This window comes from Cyprinodon tularosa, unplaced genomic scaffold (genome assembly GCF_016077235.1).
Source record: "Cyprinodon tularosa strain WSP-4 unplaced genomic scaffold, ASM1607723v1 ctg21, whole genome shotgun sequence".
In the NCBI taxonomy this organism is placed as follows: domain Eukaryota; kingdom Metazoa; phylum Chordata; class Actinopteri; order Cyprinodontiformes; family Cyprinodontidae; genus Cyprinodon; species Cyprinodon tularosa.
In genome coordinates this window covers 1315720-1328324 of record NW_024038778.1, presented here as the reverse complement: position 1 = coordinate 1328324, position 12605 = coordinate 1315720, and the positions used below count along the sequence as shown (strand labels likewise).

At 38.5% G+C, this 12605-nt stretch overlaps 1 protein-coding gene across 3 annotated transcripts in view; it reads left to right on the top strand.

The window, feature by feature from the left end:
- radil (Ras association and DIL domains) overlaps window positions 1-12388 on the top strand; it is a 53198-nt gene extending 40810 nt beyond the window's left edge. For 2 of the 3 annotated variants that reach the window (XM_038285323.1, XM_038285321.1), the window contains 7 exons: window positions 5036-5208; window positions 5381-5531; window positions 5857-6083; window positions 6545-6872; window positions 9198-9337; window positions 10848-10987; window positions 11206-12388. In XM_038285323.1, coding sequence (XP_038141251.1) covers window positions 5036-5208; window positions 5381-5531; window positions 5857-6083; window positions 6545-6872; window positions 9198-9337; window positions 10848-10987; window positions 11206-11305 — 1259 coding nt within the window. In that variant the 3' untranslated portion in view covers window positions 11306-12388. The remainder of the gene's footprint in view (window positions 1-5035; window positions 5209-5380; window positions 5532-5856; window positions 6084-6544; window positions 6873-9197; window positions 9338-10847; window positions 10988-11205) is intronic. The other variant, XM_038285322.1, reaches the window with a different exon arrangement.
- Window positions 12389-12605: the final 217 nt, after the last annotated feature.

Here is a 12605-nt window from a genome sequence, read left to right as displayed (position 1 = left end):
CTTGATCGTCAGACATTTGATTTGTAAGCTAATGGTAATCAGACAGCCCAGTGGCACCTCCGTACTGCAGCATTGCTTCCTTTGCCCCCCTATTTATTAATTTACCATTTGTAATGGTATAACAGGTTAAGGATTACACTGAGGAATTTCACAGAAGTCTTGGGCAGTGTATTCAAAAGGCAAATATCTGAATGTGTCTAATGCTTTACTGAAGAGACACAGAACACCAATAATATGATAAAGTATGTTGATGTGTCCATCCTGGAGAGAAATATCAGCTATGCTGCTGCTATCAACACCATTGTTTAAAGATGTTGGAGACCGGCCTGTTTTTCAGTGAAGTCCTGTTTCTCTGACTGAGTGGCTGGATGTGCTCTCTTCATCTTAAGAAATTGGAGCTTGCCTGCCTGGCTGTGTGTTTCCTGGATGGGGCTGCCTGTGGAGCTGGTTTACAGTTGCCTTTTGTATCTCTGCTTGTTACTGTATGTCTACTTCTGTCTCCTTGAACCCCAGTGGGCCTCAGCAGATGGCCGCTCACACTGAGCCTGGTTCTCCTGGAGCTTTCTTCTGTTAAAAGGAAGTTTTTCCTCTCGACTGTCACTACAAGCATGCTTGGTGTGAGGAAATGCCTTCGAGTCAACGAGTCGTTGCAATAAGCTGGTTTTCCTTAGATAGAAAACTTTGATTCCAAAATAGTTAAAAAGTTAAAACTTTGAATCTGACTGTGTGATCTGGTTGAATCATCTCTGTAAAGTGCCTTGAGATGACACGAGTTGTAAATTGGTGCTATATAAATAAACTGAATGGAAATTAATTAGAGTTTAATTGTCGTTCAATGGTTCATCATTGACATTTTTGTACATTTTTGGGTGGGTTACTCCATCAGCAAAGGACTCTGTAAATATATAACAAGGTACCATACTTTTTTTTCCCTCTTTTTTTAATGATATAAAAACATTATGTGAATCTAGTGTATTTTACATAAATTCTAAACTAAACAGAATCATTGTAACATGGTGACCTAACCAGCTGGAACCTTATCAAAAGATTCAGTGGTACTCTAGAATAAGCCCAGTGTGTCTGTTATGGGCCACAGAGCTAACTGACTGCTTGGGGCAAAAACTGTTATTCAACAAACTTAAATTCATGCTCCCTTTAAATAAAAGAATTCTGCTCCAGTTCTGACCTGCATTCATAGTCCTAAGCACTCAAGCATCAGCACCCCCTCTCTGTTTAGTGTGACCAGAAATTCTTAGCTTTCTATGCAATAGTTATGTAAGAAAGCAAACAGCTAAAAATATCAGTTTTCTTCACATAATCAGTTTGTTGACCAGTTTGGATTTAACTGTGCATAGTGGCTAACCTGTCACGAGCTAGATTTATACCGTGCAGAATTCAAATTGAACTACACATATCCATATGGAAAGCCTCCTTTTGAAAGTGTTTGCAAAAGGGAGAGACATTCAGTACAATTCTTCTAGCTGATTGGATGAATAAAGTGACCCAGGCCTCCATTTGTTCTTTAAGCCAATAACAGCAGTAGTAGCAGCAGTATCATATCACATTCTAGATTTATTTTACAACTAGAAGAGTTAACTGATAAATTGAGCTCTTACTAATCTGGTTGGGAGGAACCAGCAACCAGTTCCCATCCAAAAAGGTAAAAATTTCATACTTTTGCTTGTTTTTCCAAAAGAAATGCAGTATATTCCAGCTAAAAGTGGCGCAGCCATCTTTGATCCGCATCGGCTTTCCGCCTATGTTTGACAAGTTGACGTCATACACGTCACTGCATTTCATTGGTCCGACCCATTTCTGTATCGAGGCTGATGCATCTTTTGACTTCTGGCAAGATCTATTTTCAGGGGTTTGTAAATTAACAAATTTCACGACAATTTATGTTTTTCTTGCAAGGTAACATAATCGGTAGAATGCATTATTCATAGGATACCATCTGTGACACTACCTCTTCATATTCAATATGTTTGTCTGCAGTCAATATTCTGACAACAACATGCTTTTCCTACCCTAATCATAAAAAATTCACTTTATCCTAATGCTACACATTTAATGGTTGGATGGAAATCAAACCTATTGCAATGTACTTTGTTGTTCATTTAGCTCGGGCACTGAGAAAAAACTTGCAAGAAAGTTTGGCATAAGCGGTTTGGTTTGGTTTATTTTATTGTATTATGTATTTATGTTTATTATAACAAAATTCCAATAAAATTTAGCAGATATTCTATTCTGAGAAATGATATATAATGATTAAAAACCACAGTAAAACTGAATATTTTCAAAGAAGTCAGTAAAGTTGTTTTAAGCTTGTGGTTCATGCTATGACCAGGTCATGATTAGTGCTGTGTGTCCCAGTCCTGGGTTGTTTCTTCCTTTGAAACCAAGACTCTAACAGTACAAGATTCTTTAGGAATACACGGTTTGAGATGGTGACACTGTTTTAGGGCGTGAGGAGTAATTCATCCCTGCTCACTTATCTACTTTCATAACTTAAATTTACTTTTAGTATACGTTATCAGCTTTAGGGAAGACAGCAAAGCTCACTCCGTTCTTTTTACATGTTGACAACAACAAAAACACATTAATTTTTTTGAAAACTTTATGGGAATGTAATTATTGTTTGTTTAATTCTTGCTCTGAAACCTGATGAAATTTGCCCTTGAAGTACTTATTCACTAAAACAGGCTTGGCTGTCCTGAAGTGCTCAAAATGGATTGCCAATAATTTGCTGGCTGGCTCCATACCCTCCGTGACTAAAGCACATTACTGAACTACTTTTACAATATATTTCATCTTGCTGTTATAGTTATGTTGTTGTTGATGTTTTTTTTTGTTTTTATTGCAATTATATTGCAAATGCTATTAATTGCCAAGCCCTAGCAGCCTCCCTTCTGTCAGTGAGCCCCAGGGCAGCTGTGGCTACAATGTAGCTTGTCATCATCAGTGTGTGTGAGTGTGTGTGCATGAATGACTGAATGTAGCGTAAAGTGCTTTGGTCAAGTCCTCTGACTTGAAAAAGCACCATATAAGTACAGGCCATTTACCCTTTTTCAGCTTTTACCAAGACTGCAAGTTTTCCTAAAGGGAGGGGAACCATCTGTCATTCAGCTTTACAGTGATGAGCTCAGATAACTTAAATATGTAGTTTATAGAGTGTGAACACTCAGCCTGCCATAGCGAAAAACTCTTAAAGATGCCATATAAGTAATAGTATTTATTGTTAACCTGTAAAACTCTTTATAAAACTATGCCTAATGCAGTGATGGTAAAGCCTATGTTAATAAAAATGTAAGAGCCTGATGTATATCCTCAGTGTTTCCATATATAGTAGAGATGGAGAGGAAAAGATTCCTATCCTTTGAAGAGCTATAATTACCATGGTCTATTAAACTGTTTTGTCTGGAATTAGTTTAGATGAGGACAGATGTTACCAGATGTCTTTCTAATAAAAGTTCAGAAACTTGCTACATTCATGTATGTCCAAAATAGGTTGTTTTAACTAAGTAGCTGCACTTCAAGTAATATAAATTACTGAACAAGTTTTTTTGGGGGGTTAAAATAACCCGTACATCAATCTGTCCATCCATCCAATCTATTCAATACGTCCAGTCCATCTATCCATCCACTATGCATTGTAGAGACATTGGGAGTCTTGCAACATTTTTGTATTGTTGTTGTAAAATTCTCTTAATTTTTCTTCCCACCGTGAGCTCCTACGAGTGCGCCTCATCAGATTGAACAAAAGATCTTAATTTGAGTTAACTGCATAAAGGATCCTCATAAACATGAGGCATTCCACCTGTGCGTAAGCGAGCATGCGTTAAGAAGATTTGCAAATCTACATAATTACGGCTTTGATAATGCCATATAGGCCTATGACTTCCCACGCTTGTCAGACAGTGTTCAGTCACAGAAATGGCATTAAACTTTACCAGTTTGGAGATCAAGGTTCTGGTGACTGAGAGGTGAGCAGAAAATTAAACGACAAGTAAAATAAAAATATTTTAAAAATTGCTTAATGATTTCTCATCATCCAACACAACACAGCATTTTATAAAATCTGCTTTTAATTAGGCCATTCACCAAAACATTTATTTGTTGACAGAATGTACTCATCATTTGTCCACCTTTGAACTTATCAACCAACAATTTGTTATTTCGTAATCAGAATGTCTAAAAATGTGTAGATCAAAGAAAATTAAAAATCAGTTGCAGAAGCTAAATCAGTACATCTCCATAACTTGGCAACACTTGGTAGCAACACTCTCCACTTCCTCCTGGGAGAACTTCAAGATAAACTGGGCCATAAGTTGCAAATATCGCCCTTCCAGTAAATGTGGGTCCTCTTTATGTTTTTTCCAAAGACGAACGTAATTGAATATCAGCAAAAGAAGGCACTGTTTCCTAATTGAATGCCACAATGACCCCAACCGCCTGGATAAAAGATCATGTCTAACCTAAAATGCAATAAGATAGAAGTTAGAAGATGTTTTGTGGGCCAACATCTGAAAATCCAGACCACTATGATAGTGGTTGGTCATCTGTATAACGTTGTGCTTCTGATGATTTCAGAAGCACATTAGATGAAGAAAGCTAAATGCAATTTGCGAAACTATTACACAAGATGCATGCATCTTACATGTTAGATTTAATGTTATCTCTTGGTTAGATTATCACAAAGCTTTCTCCCAGTTCTTTGATTGCATAAAAAAAAGGAGGGACTGCCGGGGCAGGGATGCAGACTGGAGCTGGTTTGCTATGCAGTCAGCCGAGCTAGTCTGCGGTACCGCATTTATATTCTGCAAGCAGTTAGTGGGTGTTGTTACTGTTCACCTACTTCAGTCAGAACATAATTAAAGATTTATGTCGGTATTTTCGTGAAAGAAAACACAGTAAGACATACATTCACATAAGCGCACAGTGTGTGTTTGATCATGCTTTTCTCTGACACAGGATTTGCCATACTGTTGTAAATAACCCACCAATGAGACCAGTGCGTGTGTTTTTGTGTGCACAGGTCCAGCCCGGGGTTGGTTCCAGCGCTCCAAGGCACTGCAGATTCAGGCGTGTTTGCGAATGGTCATGGAGTGGGCAACAAAATCTGGTCTTGGACATCTGGCTGAAAAGTTCTTCACCAAACTCAACAGTACTGTCGCTATAGTGGCTATGCCCCCACAGCAGCTCACTCAGGTGACCAACACAAACATACCTACTGTACGTCGATGTATCACTTTTATTCCTAAACAAGTCAGCATCATTATGGGAATTTCACTTCTATTCTTTGAAGTCCACCAAAAGTTTTACTAACAATTATCTGCTATGGTCGCTTCATTTAGTTTTTTTTCCTTTGCTTCATCTACAGTTGAGTTGGAGAGTGTTGTCCAGTGAGCACCCATCTCTGAAACCAGTCCAGCTCCACAGGATTCTAACACAGTACCAGCTTACAGCAGAGATAGGCCCTGTCCCTGTATGGCAGCCCAGTAGTGAGGATGAAGCCTATATATACAGATCAGGTGTGTGGATTAAATAATGAATGACATAAAACCACCTTTTTTGCATGTTTCTTCTAGTATGTCATTGATTTATCTTAGATGACAAGCTTCAGGTCTTTCATTTAGGAAGCCCAACTTGCTATCATCCTTATCTTTAACTCCTTTAATCAGATTCAAGTTTGAACTCTGGTCCTCTTCATAAATTTCTTAAATCAGTTTTGGTCAGAACAAAGATTATAGTAAGAATAATTACAAAAATTGTAGTAAATAATGATTAACTTAAAGCTAAATTTATCAGTTATGGATTATTTAGAGCTTGATGCTATGAAATCATCTGTGTGATCAGTTGACCTCCTGGAGAGCTTCGAGAACCACCCGCCAATCGTCCTGCCGAGCTCAGGGTTCCGAGTGGACCTGGACAGCGAGTGTGATGAGGATAGCATCTACAGACAGCTGCTCTACGTCCGTCACTACCTGTGGGGGCTGCGGACCAAGCCTCAAACTCACACCAGTGCTCCCTGTGTGCAAACACAGTCCAATGGAACCAATACAGCCGATTGGCCGGACGTTCAGGTCAGAAAAAAAAAATTCACGGGTACGCACGCCTCACACTAATCCACGTCATGTGGCTCAGCAGCTGCGGTTCTTGAAATTCTTCATAATCCCACAACTAAAAGACAAAACCTTCTACTCCGGCCAACCCTGACTCACTCACACAAACCGAGACACGATTAAATCATAGTTAATCTGATTAGCCTTCAGGATGTCTAATTAGTGGGAATGGCTGACTAGCCCATAATCTTCAGTGTTACGGCACCCTAATATTTACACACAAGAGACCCACATACTCACAGATATACCAGGGGGAAGCTTTCTAAATAAAAAGATTATAAATTGAAACTAATCATATCAACTGACAGCTTAGTTTTAGAAACAACGTGAGCTCTGCATCAGTGTTAAGACCTGAAACTCAATTGCATCCGTCATTCTATTAACTTTGTCCTCTAAAGTCTTTCATTCTCTTCACAACACAGAGGGAGCTGCTTCCTCCAGCCCACAGCAGCCCCCGGTCTGGGGGGGCTGGGGACGAGGTGACCGCAGAGGAGAGAGGACGAGACAGACCCCCGGGCCAGCCACAAACCCACAGCCTCAGAAGGAACGGGACCATTCACCATCCTCGGACAGCAAATCCAGACACATCCTGCCTCCTGACCCCACCCAACACCCCCCTATACCCAGATGGTGGAGGGGGCGGAGTGCCTGGCCCCATCCTCAGCTCTAGCATTCAAGCCAACGGCTGCTCAGGCAGAATGATCGCAGAATGTAAAAAGACAAACGGACTCATCGCAAATGGACTTGAAGGTAAAATTACAGTGGCACATTTCCATTCAAAACTATTTACACCCCTGGAACAACTTTCTTCATTTTGCCAGATAATGTTATGTATTTTATTGGAATGTAATGTTTTCCACCAATATAAAATACTACATTTTCAAGTGGAAGGAAAGGAAAAAAGGGTTTTCAAAACTTACAGATTATAAATAGTTACATTTGTCGAGACTTCCTGAGTTAGTATTTTGCAGAACCACCTTAAGCATTTATAAAGCTTTTAGCAATGGGAGTGTATTTAAATCGAGAATAAAACGTCTTAAGAAAAAACCCTTTCAATCATTTGTCCTTTTCAAAAACATCAAACTCACAGCATATGTAAAGCTGTTTTCAAAGTCTTGCTACAGATTGTAAAGATTTGATTAGACTTTCCTAGACTATTCTATCATCGATTGTCTCTGATGTTAACATTTCAATTGTAATAGGACATATAATTTTCTGTAGGTTATTGTCCTCCTGGAGTGTGAGACCCTGACTCAAGTGTTTAACACGTTTTCTGTTAAAGTTCTTGTTCATCCGTTCGTCCGTCCACCCATCCAAACAATTGGTTTGATCTAATTGACATGAAACCTGATCAGCTGACCACAGCATAATCCTGCCAACACCCTGTTACACAATAGTGAATGCGGTGCTCAGGTTGTTTAAGTGAGCAGCCATGTTTTGTAAGTAAGGAGTTGTGAATACTTCTTCAATGTCACATGATGAACTTAGCAATGCTCCATTAGATGTTTAAAGTTTGTAATGTTTAATTGTCAATTCTGATTTATACTTCTCCTTTAGGATTCAGTCATCTCTAGAGAAACTGAGGCCAGCTGTGTATGCAGTGAGATTAAAACACAAACAGGGAGGGACAAGAAGCTAAATATATACATCGCTTACATTTCAGGTTTTATTTTGTAAAATATATTTTTGAAACCTTTGTTTCATTTTCCTTCCACCTGAAGATTTTTCTCGTTTTTGTCCATATGTTAAAGTTCCAATAAAACACACTAAAACTGTGGTGTATGGTAAACGATCAAGTCAAGTTACTAAGAGGAAGTTCAGCACAGTGTGTCCCTGAATAGCTGTTTGCTAACTTTATATTGCATTTTTGTTTTCACACGTAGACATTACAGTAATGCCCTTTTTTAATGCAAGTGGGATCTGCGATTCTGAAAGAAACAGCTGTGATTAGAACAGTAATGTGATAAAAGCCATAATGGGTCTAATTTATGGCAAGAAGCTGAATGCTTCATAATAATGGATCTGAACATTTATATAGATTCTTTTAGTGGAATTTTGGTTCAAACATTTTTATAAGTTATAGCCTGAATATAGATTATATATATGATTATTAACTTAGATTAATTAATTTAACTATTTTATAACGTATATTCAATATTTTATTAATTAAATTAAAGCTAGATGACTTATGCGTATATAATGGGTCCAAGAAAACTAAAATGTAATCTAGATTCAGACACAGGGTTTGGGTCACCTGAGCTAGCTCTATAAAACACTTTCTATGAAGCCTCTGTATAATTTTGCTCTTTGACGATAAGTCAGTGCCTGATCACCTTCAAAATAAACTTAGTGTATTACCTGGAACTGAGCTGGAAAGATAAATCTTAACACATCAGATGAGATTCATTTCCATCGCTGCATTTGTGATATGTCTCCCTCTAGTGGCCAATAATGAGCAAATACACCTTGACTTTGATCTTATTCAAACTTAAGAAGTGTGGACCTGGTGGTTTCCCCAACAAAATAGAACATTTGTAACTTATGATGGGTAAAGTGATAAGCCAAGAAATAAGGTGCAGTATTATGACCACTGTCCTCAACAAACAAACAATTCATTCAGATATATTATGTTTCTGTCTGTTGTTAAACATATGGGTAAAAGATTATTAGTTTCAGTATTTCTCTAAGATTTCTTGACTTTTATGTTCTGCACCTACCCTGTAGTGTGATGTTGAGATCCTGATTTACATCACCAGCTGTTCTTCCAAATAACCCCTTAGTAAAGCAGGTTTATTATCAATGGCCCTTTCCTCACTCCATCTTCAAACCCAAAGCCTAAACTTTATCCCATCCTCGTATTGATTTCAGCTGTGGTAACCTCTGCATGCTGTAGCACACCATGTGTGTGTGATCAGTGCAAAAGAGAAGAGACCTCTAGACTTGAAGCATGTTTGTCATTAGCTACACAGCTGCATGGTTGTCCTCTGTACAGTAGGATGTGTTATGTTTGTCCAACCCCACAGCAAACCCCTGTTTGTGTGTTTTTGTGCCTTTGGATGTTTGTATCCTCTGCAGGATGTATTAGTGGGTGTGAGTTTCCTTTCCCTGTCTCCTCCCCTGGCGCTCCCTCCCTTGCTGATGACTTATGTGGGGTGTTTGTAGTGGAACTCGACAAGGGACCCTACGGACTGGGAATGGGACTCATAGATGGCCTGGTAAGTTCCCTAACATAAGCTGTTCCCCCATGTTCAGGAATCCAATATCTGATCATTAAAACTTATCAAATTTTAGAACACCATATCATTATAGTGTACAGTTGATTTTATAGCATGTTTACAGTTGAATCCCTTAGAAATGCTGCAGACCTTTCATGCAAAAAGTGAGCCAGTATACATTTTTTGAGCACCTCAGAATCAAGTTTATTGTAGGTTTGCACTTACAAGGAATTTTACTTGGTGTTGATGATACAGACAAATTAGATATATATACAGAATACTGAATCTAAAGCTATATACAATATAAAACATACTATATACTATATACACAGTAGACTGTGCGTTAATGTAACATATGAGGTCTGGAGATGCTACCTTGGTATAGCTTGTAGGTCCTGAACAGGGGAGGGAGAGAGGCAGTGTCAGTGTTACAGGAGTCTCTGGGCCTTGTTGATAAGGCTGGTAGCAGATGGGAAGAAAAACAAGAGTGCACACCAACACACCAAGGCAGCCGTCCGCCACGCCATCTTAGAATTGATCAGGTGTGCAAAAACCCTTCAATTTATTTTTCTAATTGCAGTAGCTTAATTTTACAATAGAGAATGAAGCAACTTCATAAAGGAAGCCAATTTATATCGAGATCTAACAAATGACCACAGCTTTAGTACCATTCTTTTTAATACAGCACAACCTATACTTTAAAATCTCAAAAAGTTCAACATCTTTTATACAAGATTAACATGCTTTATAAAGAGGCTTTGGAAGAAGGTTGACTTTTTCCACCTGGTGAATCAGGTCTGTTTTGGTCTGGTCTTAAGTTTCAGATCAGTGACACAGCAACTACTGATTTTGTTGTAGTTCCCTGGTTAAACTAGGTATTTGAAATATTACTTGATGCCACACAGTCTATCAAGGCTTTTATAATGTAGGAATACAGTCACAGCACTACAGTAAGCAATGCTGCTTTTCTATATAATTCTCCTTTTAACCCACCAGTCGCCAAAACATTCAGTCTTAATGTAATTAGACCAAAGCACAATTCACATTTAAACAGGATGGTAAAACATGGAAAGGTTTTTCCTAGCATGCGTCCCATAACTGTTTAGCATGTAGATGTCTAATAGGTGCATTGATCAAAATATTAGAATTTATCTACTGGATAAATGTCCTTAAATTGAAGGCTTTCATAGTGTTTAGAGTAAGAGGTTTTGCTATTGTTATACAAGGTAAAATTACTTTACAGCTACTTGTCATTTTAAAATAAATTTAAAATATCACAGTCCTAATCAGCTTTAAAATTGTAATATTTGCATTTTAAAACAAGAAATTATCTAAGATGTAAATCATCAATGGAAAAGGGTTATACATATCAGTGAACATTATTCCTTTTTAGGCGCAAATCAAAACCAATTTGATGTGTTCTTCCTTCTGGTAAACAATACTGTCTGTGCGCCATGTATTTAGCCAAACTGTAGCATAATCATCTCGTCATGCTCCACATTTTTGGCAGCACACCCCCCTTAATGCTCCTGGCATTTACATCCGGACCCTTATACCAGACGGGCCAGCTGCATCCGACGGCAGGCTGAGGATAGGAGACCGCATCCTGGCAGTGAACGGAACCAGTCTGATTGGAGCGGACTACCAGAGGTAAAAAAGGATCTGATGTGTGAGCACGATAGCGGCGGGTAATTGTGATGACAGAGCGAGCCGTCTCCCCTCAGTGTTGATCTTACTCTGGTGTCAACCTCTTAAGCGATTGATTGGTTTAAGCTCACAAAGTGATGTCCTGTTATATTCCCTCTGTCTCTGCTGAGCTTCATGTAACCAGACTCTTTTCTCCTCCCTACCGTTTGTGGCCCCGACAGCGCGGTGGATCTGATCCGTCTTGGAGGGGGTCGCCTGCGTTTCCTGGTAGCAAAGTCGGACCCCGAGGTCTCAGAGAAGATCAGTGCCTCCTCCTGCTGACCACTGCCCAGCAAAGCGAGCGCGACGTTGCAGACACAGATGAGCAATGTTCAGCAGGGCTCACGCCATTTTTGCTTTCATGTAAATATGAAATTTGGGAATGCAGGGTTTGTGAAACATTGAAGGGATTTTGATTAATCAGGTCCGTACAGCCTCATGTTTAAAGCACAGCACATTCTCCTCCTTCTGTCAATTTTTTAAGAGCCCTGATTCTAGGTGTATTCATTGATTGCTACTGTTGCTCTGAAATAATCCGTGTGACATAAACTGATGAATGTCTTTCCAGTTTTAAAAAGCACTTGATGAGATGCTTTTGGAGAGGAATGTTTTTATAAACCTGTTTAATAGAAGTTCCTGAGACGCCATCAGTCAACTCTTTGAACCAAACCTTTGTGATTGAACGTTTACTTTTTGTACCTGGCTTTGGATGTAAAACAGAACAGATTCCCCCACCTAAAAGTCCTCACTGGACTCCACCTTCACTGATTGAGCTGAATCCTGGAAACCTAACGCCTAGCGGAAAGGCTCAGCTCTATTTGTCGTGTGTCAGGCTGTAGCCTCAGGTTCTCAGTGCTGGTGTGTTAACGGTGTATATAGCTGTAAATATTTCATCACTCAGAAAAAAAACAGAATGCGTTTTGGGAATTACTGTCGTTTTGTGACGGAAACTAATGAAAAGCTACTGATGGGAACTGTTCTCAGAAATAATGGAAATGTAATTGTTGGATTGTTTGTTTTTGTAATTTATGTTTTTATTTCTTGCTCTTTAATACTGGTTTGTACATTACAGAAACTTCTTTGGTTTTTACATTCTGCTTCAACAAAAATACTTAATATAAAAAAATGAGGTTTTTATGTAAAGTTTGTTTTCAGCATTTAAAGGAAAATCAGTGTCAATCTTCTGATACCTTAAATAACTTTGTAGTAATTTATTTTACCTGAAGGGAGGTCAGATTCACTGTTACAAATCTGAAAAATATTGTCTAAGGAAAAATAAGAAGTTGTTGGTAAATATTTCAGCCTTTGACATTTTCCTTTTTTCTGGGTAATACTGTCGCTCAGTTTAATGAAGTAAAAGCAAGGACATCGTCTTCACATTGGCTGAAGGCGATTTGTGATCAAAAGAGAAATTAAATTAACAGATTTCTATGGTCGTTTTTTGCGATGAGGCAGAATAGACAAAGATTTTCACAGAACATAAAAAGTAAGCGTCAATAAGTCTTGAAATAAAAAATAATGTTTTCTCAACTAATTAATTTGCTTTTAGAATGTAAGGTTAATGGACAGCTATATTAATTTT